A 24,091-nucleotide genomic window follows, 5' to 3' on the forward strand; every position below is an offset into this window, starting at 1 on the left:
CAGACAGCATGACTTTCTGATCATCCTTGAGATGTTTCTACAACTTCAACTTGGCATCTACCTGTGGTGAATTCATTTGATTGGACATGACTTGGAAAGGCACACCTGTCTGTAAGGTCCCACAGTTGACAGTGCATGTCAGAGCAAAAACCAAGCCATGAGGTTAAAGGAATTGTCCATAGAGCTCAGAGACAAGATTGTGTCAAGGCACATATCTTGGGAAGGGTACCAAACATGTCTGCAGCATTGAAGGTTCCCAAGAACACAGTGGCCTCCATCATTCTTAAATAGAGCTGGCCACCCAGCTAAACTGAGCAATCGGGGGAGAAGGGCCTTGGTCAGGGAGGTAACCAAGAACCCGATGGTCACTAGCTTGTGTTCCTCTGTGGAGATGGGAGAAACTTCCAGAAGGACATCCATCTCTGCAGCACTCCACCAGCCCGCTTGGAGTTTGCCAGAAGGCACCTAAATACTCTCGGTCTTGTTCTGGTCTGATAAAACCAAGATTGAACTCTCTGGCCTGAATGCCAAGCATCACGTCTGGAGGAAACCTGGCACCATCCCTACGTTGAAGCATGGTGGTGGTAGCATCATGCTGTAGAGATGTTTTTGAACGGCGGGGACTGGGAGACTCGTCAGGATCGAGGGAAAGATAAACGGAGCAAAGTACAGAGAGATCTTTGATGATAACCTGCTCCAGTGCGCTCAGGACCTCAGACTGGGGCGAAGGTTCACCTTCCAACAGGATAACAACCCTAAGCCAACAGCCAAGACAATGCAGGAGTGACTTCGGAACAAGTCTCTGAATGTCCTTGAGTGGTCCAGCCAGAGCCCGGACTTGAATCCGGTCGAACATCTCTGGAGAAACCTGAAAATAGCTGTGCAGCGACGCTCCCCATCCACCCTGACAGAGCTTGAGAGGATATGTAGAGAAGAATGGGATAAACTCCCCAAATACAGGTGTGCCAAGCTTGTAGTGTCAAACCCAAGAAGACTCGAGGCTGTATTCACTGCCGAAGGTGCTTCAACAAAGTACTGAGTAAAGGGTCTGAATACTTATGTAAATGTGATATTTAATTATTTTTTTTTTTTTATACATTTGTTAAAATGTCTAAAAACCTGTTTTTGCTTTGTCATTATGGGGTATTGTGTGCAGATTGAATCCATTTTAGAATAAGGCTGTATCGTAACAAAATGTGGAAAAAGTCAAAGGTTCTGAATACTTTCCGAATGCACTGTATGTTGTCGAATGGTCTTATACAGATTAGATCAGGTCAGTTATGTAGGTTTCTCTGTCTTGCTCTCTTCTGTCTTGCAGTCATGTGGCTCATTCCTTGTGATTACAGTGAAGGGTTAGGGTGAGATTTTGAAATGTTTATTCAACTGTTAGATCGAGACCAAAGTCTTCAATTCCAATGAACGTTTTTCTCCCACAGCTCCTATGACTGTCTCCGCGACGACCCCTTTGACCATGACTGGCCGGCGTTGCCACAGTTACCAGGGATCCACTACTCCATGGACGAGCAGTGTCGATTTGACTTTGGCGCCGGCTACATCATGTGCACGGCGGTGAGTCCTTCATCTCCTCACCCGTACGCACCCGTATGCCCAACAAGCTGACTAGTCGCCACACCAGCAGCATCTAGTGGCGTTACCAATTGAATTGAATATCCATCCCTTAGATAGGCTGCCATCTGGGGCTGGTAAAAATCCAATAGAGCTTGAGCTTCACTCCAGGGTCTCTCTAATGACCATCGTCCTTTGACTTCCTCCTTGACCTCCTTGTCTGGGTCTTAGGTCAGGGTGTGACCATAAAACCGGAGCCATCTTAGCTTTCAAAGCATCCAGGGGAACAAATCAGATTTTTATGAACTCATGAGTTCAAAGCAGGCCGACTTGATCTGTCGCTGCAGTATGACCTCATTAGTCTTTGGACTACAAAACAATAACGGGGACATTTAATTGCCCCTCTAAAGAGGAAGTCGACACTTCAGAGACGGTTATATTGAAATGTTTTTCATTGTTTCCTTTCAAGAAGGCTGAACTATTTGGAGAGATGGTTTTTGTTTGATGTGGAAAGGAGAGAATAAAGACAGCTGGGACAGCAGGTTTTTGGATCACATTCTGGAGTGCCAATTGGACACTTTCCTTCGCTTTCTTGTCAAACTATTTCCTTAGCTGCGAAGGGTGGCCAGTTCAGCAAAGCAGGTAAGAGATAAGCCTAGGTCCCGAGAAGTAGGGTGTCCATAACTTCGTTGTTTAATGTTGTCCACAAACCGTGTAGCTGTAACGGTGCCTGTTAGGGTGGTCAACCATGTCACTGTCTACCCTTCGTGACATTCATGTACATTTGTGTCGATCGGGGTTGGTATTTTATGAGCTTGGTGGACTGTGGTTTTACAGACCTCGTGTACGCACGCACACACACACACACACACACACACACACACACACACACACACACACACACACACACACACACACACACACACACACACCTGACTCCATGATTTGTTCCATGTCCTTCAGGCCAGGTTACATGTACTGTACGTTCGCACGCAGCCTGTTCGTTTGTTTGATGGTGATGGAGTAAGCAAAGATGGGGTGATTTTTAACCTGCAGTCTAAACTACTTGAGTTAAGGCGTCATGCGTGAAACATCCTCCTGCAAATGTATCTGAGGGTGCTGTGCTGTGAGGGACCGCAATAGATTCATAGTATGTGTGGTTCTATGTACTGTATGTAATTCAGGCATTGTTTTTGTCTTGGTGAATCAGATTTGCCCAAGTTCAATGTCTTGTTTAAGGGCCTTGGTAATATATGTACTTCACAGAATGTAAGTATTAACATAGACGTCCTTCATGACAGTGTTAGGCTGTGGGAAGCTTTCTTCAGCTGCATGTGTGAGAGAGAGCATGAATCTGTTTATTTTAGTACAGCACCTATGACCCCTGCAAGCAGCTCTGGTGCAGTCACCCAGACAACCCATTCTTCTGCAAAACCAAGAAGGGTCCGCCCATCGACGGCACTAAGTGTTCACCGGGGATGGTGAGAACGATTCCTCTTTGCACGTTAATGCTTTGCTGCAATGTTTGTGTAAACATAAGCGGTGGCAACTCTCTTCCTCTCACCCTGCTTCTCTCTCTCTCTACCACTCTCTCGTCCCATCCCTCTCCCTCTCTTTCAGCACTGCTTCAAAGGTTACTGCATCAAGTTGACTCCAGACATTCTAAGGCAGGATGGTGGTTGGGGCACGTGGAGTAACTTTGGCTCCTGCTCTCGCACCTGTGGGGGCGGTGTGCGCTTCCGGACCCGTCAGTGTGACAACCCAACGTGAGTACAACACAAGACGACACGCAGATAGATGCGCATTTACTCCCTCTTCATAATAGGAAGATGTCTAAAATGTAAGGGGCTTCCGCTGCCTTTCTCCCTTGCCATAACTCAGCCCTGCCAATGGAGGACGCACCTGCTATGGCAACAGCTATGAATTCCAGCTGTGCAACCTAGAGGAGTGCTCCGAGCCTTTCGCTGACTTCAGGGAGGAGCAGTGCAAGATGTGGGACCCCTACTTTGAGTATGACAACACCAAGCACCACTGGCTGCCCTATGAGCATCCTGACCGTAAGTCCATAGTGCTGCCTGGGAGTCAAAAGTCCTGGCTTTGAAAAAGACAGAGGGGCACTTTTTGGACACTAAATATAAGACGCAACTATTTGCCATATTGTTACACCTAGAATAGAAGCAGAGTATAATAAGAGTTGGACTTTCTCCATCTTGTGCATCAGTGGGGGCTGCTGAAGGGAGGATGGCGAATAATAATGGCTGGAACGGAGCCGTGTGTTTGATGCCATACCACTTATTTCGCTCCAGCCATTACCACAAGCCTGTCCTCCCCAATTAAGGTGCCACCAACCTCCTGTGTTGTGCATGCCTTCTCCAACCATGGACTGTCCAGAGGCCAGATGGATAAAAAAAAAAAAAAGTTTAATCAGAAGTTGACCTGGAGGCTTTGTTGAGACAGAGAACGGAAAAATGTCTACACCATTGCTCTCATTCTCCCGTTGTGAGGCCAGAGACAATTTCCATGGCAAACCATCATACAAATCTGAAGTTACATAAGGTGGCCCATCGCTAAAACAGACAGCTGAGCTCTAGGTGGAGAGCAGGGGGAGGAGGAAAGGGAGGAGGAAGAGCAGGAGAAGTAGGAGGAGGAGAAGAAGCATCTGGCTGCACTGACATTCACTCTACTTCCCGAGGCTGCATCAGCTCAGTTAATGACCCAGCAGCTCAAGTCTCTTGGCGACTATAATGATTGTTCTGAGTGGGGTCAATGGGGAATGATTGGTTTACCCGGGGAATCTGAGAAGCCCTCAGACAGACAGGCCATGCCTCTCCACATGTCAGGGGAACGTCGGTCAGGCCAGTGTTTAAATAAGGACACATGGAAATGTCATTACTCAGGAATCTCCCTCCTGTTTTCCACCGGGGTGGACAGAGTGTCATTGTGTTATTTGATTAGCTTTATAAATGAAGGGTCTCATTACACACCCTTACAGTGTCCTTTTGCCTTATCCTGTTGTTAGTGCCATACATGTGTATCCTCATGACTAAAACAAAATTATTGCAGACATAGTATAATATATGGACAGGACTATGGGCACAGTCAAAGAAAGCTGAAGACTGTATGACTATAATTTCTTTATTAAACCCTATATCATGTTCCCCCCCCCCCTCATCTGTACTGTAGCTGATGAGAGATGCCAACTCTACTGCAAGTCTAAGGAGACAGGAGACGTGGTGGCCATGAACAGGATGGTGCACGATGGCACACGCTGCTCCTACAAAGACCCTTACAGTATATGTGTGCGGGGGGACTGTGAGGTAGGCATCGCCCAGGTCTTATGGCCTACAGAAGTCATGCATGACGGGACATGATTAAATATGATCGTAAACATTACCACGCCTTATACAATCCCATAAATCTCCTCCTGCTACTGGGTATTTTTCGCTGGTCTGGTGCAACTGAAGTTATGACCGTTTTCCAGACTGATATAAACAGTTTATCCATACTGATATAAACAGTGTCTGTCTGTCTGTCTGTCTGTCTGTCTGTCTGTCTGTCTGTCTGTCTGTCTGTCTGTCTGTCTGTCTGTCTGTCTGTCTGTCTGTCTGTCTGTCTGTCTGTCTGTCTGTCTGTCTGTCTGTCTGTGCGTGCAATGGGAGGAGGGAGGAGGTTTGTCAGAAATAATTTTGTCGGAAAGAATGTCTTTGTCCTGATTGACCCATCCAGGCCCACTCCTCAGCCGGATCCCATACTCCCAAACACTGACTCAGCTAATCTGTCTACAGCACGTTGGCTGTGATAACCAGATAGCCTCCGACACGCAGGAGGACAAATGTGGGATATGTGGTGGAGACAACTCCAGCTGTAAGATCATCAAGGGAAACTTCACTAGAAGTGTTAAAAAACAAGGTGAGCCCCTCCTCAACTTCCTCTACCCTCACGTCACAATTAGTTCTTTTTTTAATGGGAGTCTAGGGATGCCCTTCTCGGTATCTTAAGCTGATTTTATACCAAGACGAGACTCTTCGTCAGCACACATCTATTTTGTTTGCGGTTTGTTTCAGGTTTCCTCAAGATACTTGAAATCCCCCGAGGGGCCAGGCATCTGTTGATCCAGGAGTTCAAGGGGACCCCTCACATCCTCGGTAGGGTTATTTATGGATGGTTCTGTGAATAACAGAGTGGGTCGTTAATATCCCTGGACATTGGCCTCAATAAATCAGTAATCTGTGACTAGCTTGGGTAAGGAAGGTTGTTATTAATTGCTGCTTCAGTCAGGTCTTGGCTGCGTTGGGTTTGAGTGTACAGACAACTCTAGTCGGCTGCCAATAATGGATCTGAACTACTGGGAAGAGATCACCTGAGGATACTGATTTATACTGCTCTAATGCTCATCATCACAATCCTGCCAAATGTCTCTGGATTGGTCCTCATATGAATAACCAAGTTTAGGAAAATTCAAGTTTAACCAAAAGTGTCATTCTGAGACGGAAAAGAAACCAACCATTAGGATTTCCTTTTCTCATTGTTCTCCCGGTGTCAGCGGTGAAGAACCAGGCCACAGGTTATCTGTTTCTGAATAACGAGGATGAGTTCCCAGAGTCCCGTATGGTGATAGAGAAGGGGGTGGAGTGGGAGTACCACAACGATGACGACACGGAGACCGTCCAGACCACAGGACCTCTGGGATATGCTGTTCTGGTCATGGTGAGTCAATATACTCAGGTCCCTGACAAAATCAAAATGACTGCGATGACCTGTGTTAATGTGTAGCCTACATGCCACAGAGCAATGTTTTTAATATCGTTGTTTAGTCCGTACCCACTTTTAGTTAAAACCACCTCACCAACGGATATAGTAGCAGTAGCTTCAGGAAATAATTGAACCTGAAATGTTCTCTATGCAGTGAGTATCCACTATCCAGCCATATCATTGGCAAAAGCCTTTGCATCTGTTTGCCTCATGTGGAGTTAGTTAAAGGTCCAATGCAGCTGTTTTTATCTCAATATCAAATCATTTTTTTGGTAACAATTATATACTGTGATTGTTTTCAATTAAAATTGTCAAAAATAAATCAAAAGCAGCTTCTTAGTAAAGGGCAATTTCTCAGGCAATAATTTTGCTAGGACTGTCTGGGAGTGGTCTGAGTGGGGAGGGGAAAATGAAAAACATTCTGGTTTTGGCAAAGATGTTTCTTACTGGTTAATTAACTAATTTACTGAATGGTGATGTCTCTGGAAGGCCAGAACTACACCCCACCAAAACAGGCTGAAATGGATCATTTTCACAATATTGTTCCAACCTAACAGTGTGGGCCTTTAAAAAAAAAAATGCACATTAGTTAAAGAAAATGTATCGTATCATTGTCGCTGTCGTGTTTGCCACGTTTCAAGCTGCTCCATAACTTACCATTTGTCATTTATGGCATGCACTGTATCTTTTCCTCCCACAGATCCGTTCCCACGGTGACTCCAAAGTGACCCTCTCCTACAAATACATTCTGCACGAGAAGCTGCAGTCATCCATAGAGAGCAACCTGGTGCAGGAGGACACAGCCTACTTTGAATGGGCTCTGAAAAAGTGGTCTCAGTGCTCTAAACCCTGTGGAGGAGGTAGGTAAAACAAGGCGTGTCTTTAGAAGGGTCAATAAATATGCTATTCAAACCTTTTACTGCGGTGGGCTGAGTCAGGGTCACACTTTCTGGGTAGTCCTAGTCCTGTAACCTCACACACATGGTTACAGGCTTAAAAAAAGAAGACACCTGCACCATGTCCATTTTGAGTTTGCATCCCAATATTACACTTTATATACTGTACATCACAGAAGACTGAAATATACCCCCAAAAAACTGACATCGAAACACCGTATTTTCGTATTTCGAATCATTATTACAAAATAAATTCAAAAAAATATTAATGACATAACCATGAAACCAAAGAGGGCGCTTTTGGTCATTGACTGCAGGAAAGGGCTTTACCTGTCAAATAACCTTGGATGTTGACCCACATTGTTGATGTGAGTGGTATTGTGTACACTGTACCCTCGATAGGTAAGCAGTACACACGGTTTGGCTGCAGGAGAAAGTCCGATGGGAAGATGGTCCACCGCAGCTACTGTGTGAACATTGACAATCTCAGACCTATCAGCAGGGATTGTAACCAGAAAGAGTGCTCCCAGCCAGTGTATGTGAATGCATTTATTTATGTATGTGTTTGTTTGATACGTTTGCTGTTAATGTTCTATACAACAATTGTATTACTATGTCTGTACATAAGCTTATTCCTGTTGTCTCAGTAAGTCATTTCTGTTCCCGGTCTACCTGTGTGTGTGTGTGTGTGTGTGTGTGTGTGTGTGTGTGTGTGTGTGTGTGTGTGTGTGTGTGTGTGTGTGTGTGTGTGTGTGTGTGTGTGTGTGTGTGTGTGTGTGTGTGTGTACTCTATTCTCCAGTTGGATCACTGGGGACTGGGAGGAGTGCAGTTCATCCTGTGGGAAGACGGGCTACCAGAGCCGCTCTGTACGCTGTCAGCAGCCCCTCTCTGGAGGTGGCCAACGTTCCATCCACAGCAAGTACTGTAACGATGACAGGCCAGAGGGACGACGACCCTGCAACCGCCAGCTCTGCCCTGCCCAGTGGAGAGTAGGACCCTGGTCCCAGGTACGTAGGCGATGAAAGGCAAATGTGAATCATTCTCCACCATTACCGACACTAAATATAAGATAGACAGGAAAACACTTGTTTCCATGAAATGTTTAACTCAGAGGAGTGTGTGCGTGTGTTTTAGTGTTCGGTGACGTGTGGTAACGGGAGCCAGGAGCGCCAGGTTCTGTGTAACACTCCTGATAACTCAGTTGGACTCTGCATGGAGACAAAACCCATTACACTCAGGACCTGCCAGCTAGTCCCCTGCACAGGTGACTATCCACACATTAAAAAGTACATAAAAATGTATTACTGATACAATATTGTCTGACTTTCACACCGTGCACAATCCTTTTCTGTTTGTTTTGGTCTCAGGTGACGGAAAAAACTTTTTGATCCAGTGGCTGTCACGGTCCAACCCAGAATTTCCTGTACCCAAGATCTCCTCAAGTAAACGTCCCCTCTATAGCGCGGAGTGTGGGGTCTGCTGCATGCCTCTGCTCACCTGGGCTCTACCCTTCTCTCTCTGCCTCTCTCTGCAAGGCAGACTGCATTGATAGTGGCTCTCTGTTCTTCTCCTCTTCTCCTGTTCTCCTCGACACTGGAGGTTGGCTCCGAAAAGCTCCTGCCCGACTTTGGCTTCTCTGTCTGGCTGAGGGGGAGTGGAGGCTTCCTGCACTGTGGTCTCTTTGGCTCTTTCTCTCACACACTCTATCCTTCAGGGGTCTTACTGTACTGTAGGCTGCAGAGCTGGCCTTGGAACACTCACTGACGAGAGCAATGGAAGTTTCCATCCCATCCTGATAAGGCTCTATGAACGCCTGGATGCAGGACTATGGTCGTGGCCTCTGTATATGGAGTCGCTCACTGGTTGCGTGTCGTTGGGTTTCAACCTGGGACACTCAATGGAAGTGAATGTGGAGTTTTGCAGTGGATTTGATTTGACAACAAGAAGAGACATTTTATTCAACACAAAAGGTGCAGCAGACTCATGCTCATTATAGTTATACAGTATGCATACACAATTATCAACAGAAATAGTACCACAGAAGTAAGGTGTGGATTACTTTGCCTCTCCATCACTGACTGTTACCATACCGTCTATGTATTTTTGTATAAATTCTACCTAAATATTTAAGTGAAACATTTAATGAGCATTAAACAGTATGGGAATTTAGTAAGGAGGCCAGAATGTTTATGGGGAGCTGAGAGTTTCATTCCCACTTTCAGAAAGTACTGTGAATTTGACTCAAAACACATTTTGTGCGTCAGACCAAGGACACTAAAAATGTGTCCTTATATCGCTAAATGCTTGTTTGTTAGTGTATAATTGTAAGGCATTAGTCAACAACAAAAAAGATACTCAGAGACCTCGTGCAGTGATTTTGTCATAAACATCTCCGAGAATACCTTTGCCTTATTAGGCTGTTGAGAGAAATGAAAACATGGCTTTTTCTTGTGTGACACAGCAGAAGCTTCCCGAGGGTGAAAAAATGACTTGAACCTGATGTTTACAACCAAATGGATTCTAATTCATAGCACCGGTCATGGACAACACAGATATTGTCATTTATTATCATTGTATCATTATTGTGGAACGCTATATTCTGGCCGCCGTGGTGAAAACCCTGTGTCAACAAGACTTGAACTGTGACTTGGGAGTATCTACAGCATATCAAAATGTGTTGCCTGTATTAAGGACCAAGTTTCTGAACTTGGTGACAACAATGAATTGTGTGCTATCACCAGCCAACTCGTAAGGCCTGAAAGCATGTGTTCCCTTCTATATATTGGTCCAAAATGATTTTTATCAGAGATACTGGATTAAGAGTTTTTAATGCTTATCACAAGACATTAAATGGGTTCCTTTTTACACAAAGGAGGACACATTTATTGTTTCCCTTGACGACCAGTGTTTATATCAGTTATTGTTCATCTGTTTTGGCTTGCTGGTGTTATGCATTTCTTAACCCGTGTTCACCAAATTGTTAACTGTGTACAGTACCTTCTGATTTAATGTACAGTACTCAATCAAGACAAACAGCTCCATACTGAACTGCATAGACAGCTTCATATATTTGACAGGGAGAGTGTATTATGACTTTGGTTTCTAGTTTGTTTTAGCAGTACAGCCCAAACCCAACAAATAAACTCATGAAATGATTCAACTTTTTGTCTCACAGATTATACACCGCGAGTGATGAATAATATGATGAAGAGCAATTGTATCTTACCGTTGACATCCATTCAGTCTGACAAAGCATCCCCTTCCTTTATGCTTGCTTCATCACAGTAGCCTTTCCTGTTACTTTCTCACTTCTCCTTTCTTTGGGGTAGTTTTAGGGTTTATTATGTTTTCCATAACATCTGGGCCTATAGAGGTTGTGTTTTGTTTCTGAGATGTGTGTTGCTTTGTGTTTCAGGGCAGTGTAAGGGGGATAGGTCAACGTTCTGTCGTATGGAGGTGCTGAGCAGGTACTGCACCAACACGGGGTACAGACAGATGTGCTGCAAGTCCTGCACCGAGGGGAACTTCACCACTATGGGCCAGAACCTCACCACTGGGTCCTGGAGGTACACCACACTACCCACCCCCACCAATGGCACCTATTCAACAACCCCGACAACAATCCTCAGACCCAAACCCACCGCTGGGATATATAGCACTGACTTTGCTTATGTCGAGCATGATGATTATGGGGAGTATACAACCAAAAGCGACGCACGCAGCACAACTAAAACATATAGGCCTACCACCACCCCTGGATTAACCACTAGACAGCCCAGAAGAATAACCACCTCCCTGGTTACTGCCAGAAGTACTAAACCTCCAACCACCACCACTGAGGAGACTACGGTTCCCAGAACCATCACTACCGCTGAACCCACCACAATCCCCACCAGTCAGGACCCATCAACTCTCAGAACTACAAATGTCCCCAAGTCCACCACAGCTTGGGTTGATGTTATTGAGAGGGAGTCCTGGACAACCCTGGCTCCATCCACTTCCAGACCTAAAGGAGACAAGAGACGGAAAACCATTCCAACACAGCGTAGGGTCATTGTGACACTCATGCCCTCCACCATAGCCCCCCACAGGACAGAGGACAAGCGAAAAAACAACTCGGTGGACGTGCCATATAGGATCGTTGGTGTAGACAATGAGGTCTTTCAAAACCACTTTGTTCCTAGAATACGGCCTCCGTTCCGAGAAACGACGCGAAACAAGAGGATACAAGAACTCCTGGCCGAGAAACAGATGCAAGACTTACTTCTCAGACGAGCAAAAAGAAAACCAGGACCTTGATAGTGAGTCATTCAAGACATCTTTGTTCGTGCTCTATGTGGAAATATTTCTATTGAACACCTGCATAACCATTTTGCTTTATTGAAACCAGAGTGAAACCAGTTGAGAGACTGTCAGTCATGTAGAAATTAAAACTTGCGGCTTGAAGATTGGAATTTGGCCTGCTTTGCTTTTTTTTTTATCCAATGAGGAAAGGGAACAGCAATGGACAAAACAGACAAAATACTGAGAAATGAACTCTACAATTTCTATTCTGTAAATACATTCTCTTGAGCGATAATTGCACATTTGTTCTCTCTGCTTGGCAATGAAGAGATTCAATCGTCTTTTATGCTTTGATTTTATTACATATCGTACTTTTGTTAATATTGTGAACAGTTTACAATTTGGACCTTTGTAGCTCAGTTAGTAAAGCATGGTGCTTGCAACATCAGGGTAGTCGGTTTGATTCCCAGGACCACCCGTACATAAAGAATGTATATACATATACATACATATATACAGTATATATAGGGGAGAGTGGAGTATGTTGAGGCATTTTTTACATGCAGTATCAAGGGAAATATACTGCAGTATTCTTTCTAACAATGATATCTACATATATTTATTTGTTGTTGTTGTTTATCCCTGGACATAATCAGAATTAATGTAAACATAATAGTTTTGAAAACATAACATTAGTGGTACTGAATCTTGGCACAACTTACGCCATGGATGGGATAAGTTGAGCATAGAGACAGGGTAAATTGAGCATAGGGAAAGGGTAAATTGAGCATAGGGAAAGGGTAAATTGAGCATAGGGACAGGGTAAATTGAGCATAGGGACAGGGTAAGTTGAGCATAGGGACAGGGTAAGTTGAGCATAGAGACAGGGTACATTGAGCATAGGGACAGTGTAAGTTCAGCATAGGGACAGGGTAAGTTGAGCATAGGGACAGGGTAAGTTGAGCATAGGGACAGGGTAAGTTGAGCATAGGGACAGGGTAAGTTGAGCATAGGGACAGGGTAAGTTGAGCATAGGGACAGGGTAAGAAGAGCATAGGGACAGGGTAAGTAGAGCATAGGGACAGGGTAAGTAGAGCATAGGGACAGGGTAAGTAGAGCATAGGGACAGGGTAAGTTGAGCATAGGGAAAGGGTAAAGAGAGCATAGGGAAAGGGTAAAGAGAGCATAGGGACAGGGTAAGTTGAGCATAGGGACAGGGTAAGGAGAACATAGGGAGAGGGTAAAGAGAGCATAGGGACAGGGTAAGTAGAGCATAGGGACAGGGTAAGTAGAGCATAGGGACAGGGTAAGTAGAGCTTAGGGACAGGGTAAGTTGAGCATAGGGAAAGGGTAAAGAGAGCATAGGGACAGGGTAAAGAGAGCATAGGGAAAGGGTAAAGAGAGCATAGGGAAAGGGTAAGTTGAGCATAGGGAAAGGGTAAAGAGAGCATAGGGACAGGGTAAGTAGAGCATGGAGACAGGGTAAGGAGAGCATAGGGACAGGGTAAAGAGAGCATAGGGAAAGGGTAAAGAGAGCATAGGGAAAGGGTAAAGAGAGCATAGGGACAGGGTAAGTTGAGCATAGGGAAAGGGTAAAGAGAGCATAGGGACAGGGTAAGTTGAGCATAGAGACAGGGTAAGGAGAACATAGGGAGAGGGTAAAGAGAGCATAGGGACAGGGTAAGTAGAGCATAGAGACAGGGTAAGGAGAGCATAGGGACAGGGTAAAGAGAGCATAGGGAAAGGGTAAAGAAAGCATATGGACAGGGTAAGTTGAGCATAGAGACAGGGCAAGGAGAGCATAGGGAGAGGGTAAAGAGAGCATAGGGACAGGGTGAGTAGAGCATAGGGACAGGGTAAGTAGAGCATAGGGACAGGGTAAGTAGAGCATAGGGACAGGGTAAGTAGAGCATAGGGACAGGGTAAGTAGAGCATAGGGACAGGGTAAGTAGAGCATAGGGACAGGGTAAGTAGAGAATAGGGACAGGGTAAGTTGAGCATAGGGACAGGGTAAGTTGAGCATAGGGACAGGGTAAGTAGAGCATAGGGACAGGGTAGTAGAGCATAGGGACAGGGTAAGTTGAGCATAGGGAAAGGGTAAAGAGAGCATAGGGAAAGGGTAAAGAGAGCATAGGGACAGGGTAAGTTGAGCATAGAGACAGGGTAAGGAGAGCATAGGGACAGGGTAAAGAGAGCATAGGGAAAGGGTAAAGAAAGCATATGGACAGGGTAAGTTGAGCATAGAGACAGGGCAAGGAGAGCATAGGGACAGGGTAAAGAGAGCATATGGAAAGGGTAAAGAGAGCATAGGGACAGGGTAAGTTGAGCATAGAGACAGGGTAAGGAGAGCATAGGGACAGGGTAACGAGAGCATAGGGACAGGGTAAGTTGAGCATAGGGACAGGGTAAGTTGAGCATAGGGACAGGGTAAGTAGAGCATAGAGACAGGGTAAGTTGAGCATAGGGACAGGGTAAGTTGAGCATAGGGACAGGGTAAGTAGAGCTTAGGGACAGGGTAAGTTGAGCATAGGGAAAGGGTAAAGAGAGCATAGGGACAGGGTAAGTAGAGCATAGGGACAGGGTAAGTAGAGCATAGGGACAGGGTAAGTAGAGCTTAGGGACAGGGTAAGTTGAGCATAGGGAAAGGGTAAAGAGAGCATAGGGACAGGGTAAAGAGAGCATAGGGAAAGGGTAAAGAGAGCATAGGGAAAGGGTAAGTTGAGCATAGGGAAAGGGTAAAGAGAGCATAGGGACAGGGTAAGTAGAGCATAGAGACAGGGTAAGGAGAGCATAGGGACAGGGTAAAGAGAGCATAGGGAAAGGGTAAAGAGAGCATAGGGAAAGGGTAAAGAGAGCATAGGGACAGGGTAAGTTGAGCATAGGGAAAGGGTAAAGAGAGCATAGGGACAGGGTAAGTTGAGCATAGAGACAGGGTAAGGAGAACATAGGGAGAGGGTAAAGAGAGCATAGGGACAGGGTAAGTAGAGCATAGAGACAGGGTAAGGAGAGCATAGGGACAGGGTAAAGAGAGCATAGGGAAAGGGTAAAGAAAGCATATGGACAGGGTAAGTTGAGCATAGAGACAGGGCAAGGAGAGCATAGGGAGAGGGTAAAGAGAGCATAGGGACAGGGCGAGTAGAGCATAGGGACAGGGTAAGTAGAGCATAGGGACAGGGTAAGTAGAGCATAGGGACAGGGTAAGTAGAGCATAGGGACAGGGTAAGTAGAGCATAGGGACAGGGTAAGTAGAGCATAGGGACAGGGTAAGTTGAGCATAGGGACAGGGTAAGTTGAGCATAGGGACAGGGTAAGTTGAGCATAGGGACAGGGTAAGTTGAGCATAGGGACAGGGTAGTAGAGCATAGGGACAGGGTAAGTTGAGCATAGGGAAAGGGTAAAGAGAGCATAGGGAAAGGGTAAAGAGAGCATAGGGACAGGGTAAGTTGAGCATAGAGACAGGGTAAGGAGAGCATAGGGACAGGGTAAAGAGAGCATAGGGAAAGGGTAAAGAAAGCATATGGACAGGGTAAGTTGAGCATAGAGACAGGGCAAGGAGAGCATAGGGACAGGGTAAAGAGAGCATATGGAAAGGGTAAAGAGAGCATAGGGACAGGGTAAGTTGAGCATAGAGACAGGGTAAGGAGAGCATAGGGACAGGGTAACGAGAGCATAGGGACAGGGTAAGTTGAGCATAGGGACAGGGTAAGTTGAGCATAGGGACAGGGTAAGTAGAGCATAGAGACAGGGTAAGTTGAGCATAGGGACAGGGTAAGTTGAGCATAGGGACATGGTAAGTTGAGCATAGGGACAGGGTAAGTTGAGCATAGGGACAGGGTAAGTAGAGCATAGAGACAGGGTAAGTACAGGGTAAGTTGAGCATAGGGACAGGGTAAGTTGAGCATAGGGACAGGGTAAGTTGAGCATAGGGACAGGGTAAAGAGAGCATAGGGACAGGGTAAGGAGAACATAGGGACAGGGTAAGTTGAGCATAGGGACAGGTTAAAGAGAGCATAGGGACAGGTTAAAGAGAGCATAGGGACAGGGTAAGTTGAGCATAGGGACAGGGTAAGTAGAGCATAGAGACAGGGTAAGTAGAGCATAGGGACAGGGTAAGTTGAGCATAGGGACAGGTTAAAGAGAGCATAGGGACAGGGTAAGTTGAGCATAGGGACAGGGTAAGGAGAGCATATGGACAGGGTAAGGAGAGCATAGGGACAGGGTAAGTTGAGCCACCTTGGGGTAAGTGGGTGATGGTGTCCTGTGACAGTGGGGGCTGGTGCATGTTCTCAGAGCGTAAGACATTAATGTTCTAGACACATTTCATGGGAATGTTGCAAGAACATTCATGTGTCCAGGTTCCTAAGGGTTAGGAGAATGTTCCGCCCGTCCAAACATACTGTATACAGAAGATGGTTGCCATGGTCTCAGAACATAAGATAGTAATGTTCTAGTAATGTTTCATGGGAACATTGCAAAAACAGTGTGTAAATCAACGCCCTGATTAGTGAACCACTGATAGGTCTTTGTCTGTTGGCAGAGTTGGGTATACTCTCACACACAGTGAATAATTGAACTTGCAAAGTGTAATCATGTGTGTCAAATATGTAAGTTATAAGCACTAAATCTTATTCAACATGTCCTCACCTGGGATTTGAACTCACAACCTCTTGGTCTACGGTACTCCAATCTTCCTGCTCTCAATAGTCAGATTAATGGATATCAGACATGGTGGCCATGTCCGCGTCAGATATCCATTCATCTGAAGATTGTGTCATCATTGATTTGATTGACTTATTTCACAGTAATTTAAGGGCTTTGTGTATAGGTGTCTAATGTTGGTGGGGCATATAAACTTGTTTTACTGATACTCCTGAATCACTATTATCAATAAAATACTTTTAACAGAGCTGGAATTTAGTTTGAAAGTGCATTCACCCTACTACTTACACCTATCAAGTTGTTTCAGATCTACACAAGTGCATAGGGAAGAGGTTAGGGTTTCTTCTGGACAGGACCTAACTGTACTAGACTATAGACTAGACTATAGACTAACTATACATGCACTAGAGATAACCCTTATTGGGACAGTGGTTAGGGTGTTTGTCATTGATGCTGCTGGCCTGGGCTTGAGACCTGCTAAGGGAGTCATCCTACGCTCACGTTCTCAGCACTAGATGTTAATGACAGTTACAACACACTTATCTGTTCTAATTCAAATTAGTTTGAAAGATGGGAATCTGTAGGATTACCTTTGAGCACTCAACGATGACCATATTTCCACTACCTCTCATATGTTATCAGTATTTGTTCATTCTATACAGCTACCGAGTTTAAATAAAGGTTCAATAAAATAAATTGTTTTCTTGAAATCCACACCGTTCAAGAACAGGATTTACACAGAAATGTTCTTGAAACGTGTCTGGAACATGAATAACTTATATTCTGAGATGATGGTAACTATGTTCTGTGTATGTTTGCTGGGATGGTTGATGGAATATTCTCCTAAACCTCAGAGAAAAGGACACAGTAATGTTCTTGCAGCGTTCCCATGAAACGTGTCAAGAACATTAAACTTGCACATTGTCACCACGTTCTAGATAAGTTCTGTTTGACATTAAGGGAATGTAACTTCAACACCAAAACATGCTAAAAAAAGGCTCTCAGAAGGTTTTTTACTAACATAGATAGAATGTTCCCCTGACTATGGGAAAACTGGACACTCAAACATTAGGGGAACATTCCGGATAACATTACAAAAATGTTTTCTCTCCCTAGAATGGTTAGCTGGGTTGTGAGCCTCTGCTACTCCATCATAGCCTCTCTTTCGCAGTTACATGTTAGTTTTCTTTTTTGTCTTGTCAATGCACCTCTTCAGTGTTATCTTTGCCTATTGTTAAATTCCTTGCTGCACCTCAAATGGACTTCTTCCCTTTTCTCACTTCCTTACCTGCTCTTTCAAAAACCTCAAGGGGGGCTAGACCCCTGCTTGCTTTACTTTTGTATGCAGAGGGAATGATAATGTCTGCTCTGTAACATTAAAAAATGCAGTTGAGTTCATATGCATGACACCCTGCAAAAAAACTATGGATGTTATACATAAAATGGACAACATTTATCAGAATGTGTATGGGGTATGGTGGCCCATGGCTATTGGCTCAACTTACCCTTAGGTGAACCTTCGCCCCAGTCTGAAGTCCTGAGCACTCTGGAGCAGGTTTTCATCAAGGATCTCTCTGTACAGACCAGAGAATCTTGTTTGTCATGCTCTAGGAGTCCTTTAGGTGCCTTTTGGCAACCTCCAGGCAGGCTGTCATGTGCCTTTTACTGAGGAGTGGCTTCTGTCTGGCCTCTCTACCGTAAAGGTCTGATTGGTGGAGTGCTGCAGAAATTATTGTCCTTCTGGAAGTTTGTCCCATCTCCACAGAGGAACTCTGGAGCTCTGTCAGAGTGACCTCCCTGATGAAGGCCCTTCTCCTCTGATTACTCAGTTTGACCGGGCGGCCAGCTCTAGGAAGAGTCTTGGTGGTTCCAAACATCTTCCATTTAAGAATGATGGAGGCCACTGTGTTCTTGGGGAACTTCAAAGCTGTTTTGGTACCCATGCCCAGATTTTTGCCTCGACACAGTCCTGTCTTGGAGCTCTAGGACAATTCCTTCGACCTCAAGGCTTAGTTTTTGCTTTGGCATGCACTGCCAATTGTGGGACATTATACAGACAGGTGTGTGCCTTTCCAAATCATGTCCAATCAATTGAATTTACCACAGGTGGACTCCAATCAATTTGTAGAAACATCTCAAGGGTGATCAATTGAAACAGGATGCACCTGAGCTCAATTCCATGTCTAATAGCACATTTTTTAAATACATTTTCTTAGTCATTATGGGGTATTGTGTGTAGATTGATGAGGAAAAATGTGTATTTAATCCATTTTAGAATAAGGCTGTAAAGTAACAAAATGGAGTGGAAAACGTCAAAGGGTCTGAATACTTTCTGAATGCACTGTATATTGTATGCTACATAATTGGTAAATAATATTATTTTATACTAATTATCTTTCTCTGAGCAATAGCTTTTGTTAAACAAGTTATAAAACAAAATCTCAAAAAAGGCAGGGGCTTTCAATACCTTTCAATATCTCACCTTCTAAGATGTTTTATGAGTTGCAGAACACATTGGGTGTGCATGGACACTGGTTTTCATGTCATCTGACCAAAGCACAAGTTCCATTCAAAGTGCCAATGCCATTGAGCAAACTGCAGGCTTTCTTGGATTAAAATGAAAATTAAGCTCTTTGGCCATGCACACCAGTGGTGGGTTTGGCTTCGAAATGAAAATGCATGAACAGAAAATAACCCCATACTCACCGTAAAATATGGTGGTGGAGCTTTGATGTCGTGCCAAATAAGACACAATGGGATTCTATGAGTTCTAATTTTTGTTGCTCGGACCATGAACCAACGTGTCCGTTGCTATGCTGGCAGCTTGGTTACCTCGAAGCGATCGGGAAGTAAGGAGGACACAGGCCGTTCTAGTTCTATTTCACCTCAGAGGCGCTCGCTCACAAGTAAGCCGAGTGCCGTTTAGACCGCACAGAGTGACTCGCTTCTGGGCTTTCTGGCATCATATGGCAGCACCTTGTGCGTCAAGAATTCAGCATAGCAAGTTTGTATGAAGGTCTGGTTATTAAATGGGTAAATAGTTACATAGTAATATGCTCTAAAACGCTCTGGTGACTAACACATTTTTTTGCTGCCCTGTTTCCAATCGTCCACATGGCTGGAAGAACCTATTCAAGTAACTGCTGAATCTAGGGGTCATTTTTTTTTTTTTTGGGAAAAATAACATTCCCAAAGGAAACGGGCTATTTTCAGGACCAGAAAATAGAATATGCATATAATTGACAGCTTAGGATTGAAAACACTCTAAAGTTCCAAAACTGTAAAGATATTGTCTGTGAGTATAACAGAACTGATTTTGCAGGCAAAATAATGAGAAAAATCCAATCAGGAACGCAGCGGTTTATAAATAAGAGTTCCTTCCTATGCTTCCCTATGAACGATATTCCGTTTTCTATGGCTTCCTTATTAATGTGTCTAGTACCACAAGACATAGTTTCAGGCTTTTATTTTGAAGAATGAGCCTGAGCGACAACATTGAGCGACACAAACACCTGATGGCTCTTTGTGTATTTCTCGAGCAAAAGACAGAGGTAGCCATTTTTCAACCCGGTCTTACTGAAAAAAAGCTATGTCCCGGTTGATATATTATCGAATAGATATTTGAAAAACACCTTGAGGATTGATTATAAACAACGTTTGCCATGTTTCTGTCTATATTATGGAGCTAATTTGGAAGATTTTTCAGAGTTGTCGTGACCGCAATTTCCGGTAGTTTTCTCAGCCAAACGTGAAGAACTAACGGCTACAAAAATATTTTTTCTGGAAAAAAGGAACATTTGCTATCTAACTGGGAGTCTCATGAGTGAAAACATCCAAAGCTCATCAAAGGTAAACGATTTAATTTGCTTTTCTGATTTTCGTGACCAGAATGCCTGCTGCTAGCAAGGCATAATGCTATGCTAGGCTATAGATAAATTTACACAAATGCTTGTCTTGCTTTGGCTGTAAAGCATATTTTCAAAATCTGAGATGACAGGGTGATTAACAAAAGGCTAAACTGTGTTTGAATATATTTCACTTGTGATTTCATGAATATTAATATTTTCTAGTAAGATTTTTTCCCGTTGCGTTATGCTACTTAGTGTCAGTTGATGACAATTCTCCCGGATCCGGGATGGGTAGCAACAAGAGTTTTTTTAAGTAAATACATTTCTAAAATGTAAAAAACAACAACTTTGTTTTAATTAGCTAACGTCACAGTGCAGGCTAACTCAAATAAGCTGCTAACAGTAGTTAGCTATCTAGCCAACTTTGCATACTGTATAGATAGATAGCTAGCTAAGTGAATTAAATATCACCAGCAACCCAACTTCATATTAGCTAGCGTTAGCTATCTTGATGTTTTTATCACTGCTAGCTACCTGCATTTTTAGGTAGCTAGCTAACAGCCATGGAGGAGTGTGAAAGGATAGCAGCCCCAACGGTCAAAGTGAGAGTGTTAGAATTGCGTAAATTCGAATTTGGTATCGGGATAAATATAACAATGAGTCACCGATTGTATACTATGTATTTTTTATTAGCTAAGTAATAAATGGCAAATGCAACTTTTGTATATACGGGCATACTGTAATACCACGCAGGACAGAACAGAGTACTGACCTTCTGTTGGCCTATCACAGTAGAGGCTGGGCGTGGTTTAAACTTGCCCAGCCTATCGCAGGCGCTCAGGCGGGTCCCCGCCTCTTGGCGCTTCTTGGAGTCCTCCCTCCATCGATGTATAGATCCTTACTGTTCTGGTATCGCAGCCTAGTTAGAACAGTTGCTCAGTTCCTGCTGTTGTGTTGTATTTTTCCATTTCAGTTAAACCTCGTGATGACCACCCCTCCCTATCACAACTTTGTAAGATACAACAAGTCACACCATGTGCTCAATATTGTTACATACAAACACAGGGACAAAGCATCTTCTGGGCTGTTATCTACAGTTTTGCAACATGCAGGTCACACCATGTTACTCAGTTCTTGTCACACACAAACAGGCAAGTAGCAAGCAGTTGTTTAATCTCATAATGATGCTCCAGTGCACAAATGCAGACACCTCACACAACCAACATCAGATAATATTTAATCACATATATGCTAATGGCTATAATGTAAAATACAGAATCCAACAAGAGTAACATTAGGCTATTCTGGATAGGGCAGGTGCTTTTGTGTACTTCCAGTCCCTAGCAGTGAGGACGGAGATAATAATAACATAATATTCAGTGTGGTCTAATTTGCGTATAAGGAAGGAAGTCTGTTTCTTATGGACCTATCAATCCATTGTTATCATGATTTGATATAAGGGATACAATACTTTAGTAATCCACAATGACCTGGTGACATAAAAGTCTAATAATTACATTATCTTCCATATTCCTACAGATACCTTGTAACTGGAGATTCCTGCCTACAGTTACCGTGTAGGGCACTGCAAGGTTGGGTGACCAGGGCCATCTGTGTCCTGCATAACTTCATGAGGATAGACACGAGGACCAGGAGGGGATCTGTAGATCACCGCTGTGTGCCAGAGGAGACGTCTGCTGCTCTGCAGGATGTTTCAAGGATGGGGTCCAACAATGCAGCAAGAGAGGCAATCCGTCTGCGGGAGATCATTACCTCCTACTTCTTCAAAGACAGTGTTGTTCCCTGAGGTTATCTTGAGTGACCGAGGTCGTGGAACAAGGTAATAACATTACAGGCTATATTCCGTCACCAACGATATGAAAGTTTATTTACTGATGTTCGATTTTCTTGCTATTGTCTTACTCTCTGCAGAGATGAGGAACCCTCTTGGCACGATACCATCAGAAATCCATGAGAAAACATATTTCTCTTGTTTTCAGGCACCATTTCCCAGTCCCGATTCCAGTCCGCGTCCTGGGTCCAGGCCTGTCAAGCTCCACACAAGAGGTCATCGTCCACTGCTTCTGTTGGAAATACGTGAGAAAAGGTATGGAGGTGGCCTGGAGCAGGAGATGCGGCAAGCATTTTCATGTGTCTTGTTTGTCTCATGTTGCCAATGTGCGTGAATTTGTCTGTCCGTCATCTGTTTCGTCTGATGTTTTCCCCATCCTTGTTTTCACTGCTTGGCCAGCTTCCCACCTCAAGACGGTAGGTATTTTACTACGTTGCGTCTTGTTATATATTGTATGTTATTGTAAATAACCGTAATAACTTGTTTTAAATTTGTATAAATGTGTTTTTTTGCAGACATTGGCTGTGAAGTTGGTAAGTTGTTTGGTAAGTATATAGCATAGGTATCTGTCTTGTATTCCAAGTAACATTTACAAGCATGTAAATATTTGTATATTTTCCATTTGTTTGCTGGTAAATATTTGAAACTTGCTTGAATTGGCTGTAAATTTATACATTTGCATATTAAAATGTATTCATTGCAGGTAACATTTTCAATTGACTGTTCAGTTGACCAGTTAGACTTACTGGTCCTTAACCCCTTCTCCGTAGCCATGAATCTTTTGTGTCCAATTCCAAATCCAATTTTAGGCCAGGGTTGGTATGGAATTAGACATTGGTTTCTAGTTAGTGTTTGCATATCTAGAGGTTCTAGATTTGTGTATGTAATATGGCAGAAGTGTCCCGGAGTCCATTACACAGCAGGGTTGAGTCATATTGCCACACCTATCCAAGTCCCATCAGGTCAAGCACTACAAAGATAGAGTAGGGGGTTAAAGGCCTTAATTAAAAACAAAATCCTCCTCTCGACCTGTACCTTGACGTGGTGAGAGGGCTTTCAACTAAACCAGGCCCATGTTATTGAACCCCTGACTGAGACTGGCTGCCTGTCGAGGACAACTTTCTCTCCTCTCCCTCCAGACGAAATTCTGCATCTTGTGACGTCTGATTGCTCAGCAATCCACCCACTAATCCCATCCCCTCCTCCATCTCATTACATCATCTAAAGCTACTGTTATTGTCATGTTGTCATTATCTACTAATAAAGTTTGCTTGCTGTGTCATACTGGGCATATAATTACTACGCAGCCTATATAATGCCAAATGTGTAGTGCTTTTCACACGCAGGTGCATGAGCCATGTGCTCATAGGACTAGCAGCAGCACAATCACCTTGTAGTATTCTAACACATTTGTCAATGGAAACAACAATATGAACTGTATGTTTTCATACCTGATAATCTGATCTGTTGTCCTCCTTTGACTTTTGAACTGTGTCATGAATGGTAAAGAATGCTAATATCCACATAATGAAGATTGCATACCAAATAAAATACATTTTCAGGAATATGTAGGCCTGCAATGCCAAACCATCTCTTGCTCCCCCAGTAGTAATGAGGTACTAATAATGTGCAGTGGAGAACTAAGCTCTCTCCGATGCTGAACACCTTGCGGTGTCCACAGGGTGGCACTAATGACTGTCTTGTCTTCTCGCCAGATATTTCAACATTTACTGTAGATGCAATTAATGGCGGGTACAATAATATAGACTATACCATGGGAAAGTTTCACTTTCGTTTGTAGCCTTACTTTCAAAAGATGAATATGTACCACTGCCGTTACAAATATTTTTTGTATTCCTTTTCTGAAGAGAATTTGAAGAATACATTTTTATATAGGCTATTATGTCTCATTATGTAGATAGTTTTTCTATGCTTGTTCCAGCCATCTGTTAGTGGATGTTGTTTTTTGTCTCCAACCTCCACCTGATTGCTTTTTCGTGTCTCATTTATCTGTATGGGTTTCTGGGATCAGTCAAAAACAGCAATTCCACACATCCAGAAAGTCAATTGGATATGAATTATAATTGAATTTCACATTGTTTCATTGAATAGGCCACATACATTCATGCAGAGTAAAAGGATTGGACGTGTTCAACTTTCATCAGAAACCCAAACAGTGGATGTGATTGAATATAGAGTCCTCATGTTCCTGTGTAATATCATTTTCAACCCA

At 43.8% G+C, this 24,091-nt stretch overlaps 1 protein-coding gene across 5 annotated transcripts in view; it reads left to right on the top strand.

The window, feature by feature from the left end:
* LOC118390561 (A disintegrin and metalloproteinase with thrombospondin motifs 2) overlaps window positions 1-23,425 on the top strand; it is a 59,602-nt gene extending 36,177 nt beyond the window's left edge. For 2 of the 5 annotated variants that reach the window (XM_035781238.2, XM_035781240.2), the window contains 14 exons: window positions 1,437-1,569; window positions 2,934-3,047; window positions 3,187-3,332; window positions 3,448-3,623; window positions 4,750-4,883; window positions 5,352-5,475; window positions 5,631-5,711; window positions 6,110-6,273; window positions 7,019-7,178; window positions 7,617-7,749; window positions 8,015-8,222; window positions 8,350-8,479; window positions 8,583-8,657; window positions 10,631-11,840. In XM_035781238.2, the coding sequence (XP_035637131.2) occupies window positions 1,437-1,569; window positions 2,934-3,047; window positions 3,187-3,332; window positions 3,448-3,623; window positions 4,750-4,883; window positions 5,352-5,475; window positions 5,631-5,711; window positions 6,110-6,273; window positions 7,019-7,178; window positions 7,617-7,749; window positions 8,015-8,222; window positions 8,350-8,479; window positions 8,583-8,657; window positions 10,631-11,514 (2,662 nt within the window). In that variant the 3' untranslated portion in view covers window positions 11,515-11,840. Of the gene's footprint in view, window positions 1-1,436; window positions 1,570-2,933; window positions 3,048-3,186; window positions 3,333-3,447; window positions 3,624-4,749; window positions 4,884-5,351; window positions 5,476-5,630; window positions 5,712-6,109; window positions 6,274-7,018; window positions 7,179-7,616; window positions 7,750-8,014; window positions 8,223-8,349; window positions 8,480-8,582; window positions 8,658-10,630; window positions 11,841-21,545; window positions 21,847-22,006; window positions 22,286-22,373 lie in introns of those variants that run through there. The other 3 variants (XR_004826963.2, XM_035781241.2, XM_035781239.2) reach the window with 3 other exon arrangements.
* The last annotated feature ends 666 nt before the right edge of the window (window positions 23,426-24,091 follow it).

The sequence above is a fragment of the Oncorhynchus keta genome, chromosome 11 (genome assembly GCF_023373465.1).
Source record: "Oncorhynchus keta strain PuntledgeMale-10-30-2019 chromosome 11, Oket_V2, whole genome shotgun sequence".
NCBI lineage: Eukaryota > Metazoa > Chordata > Actinopteri > Salmoniformes > Salmonidae > Oncorhynchus > Oncorhynchus keta.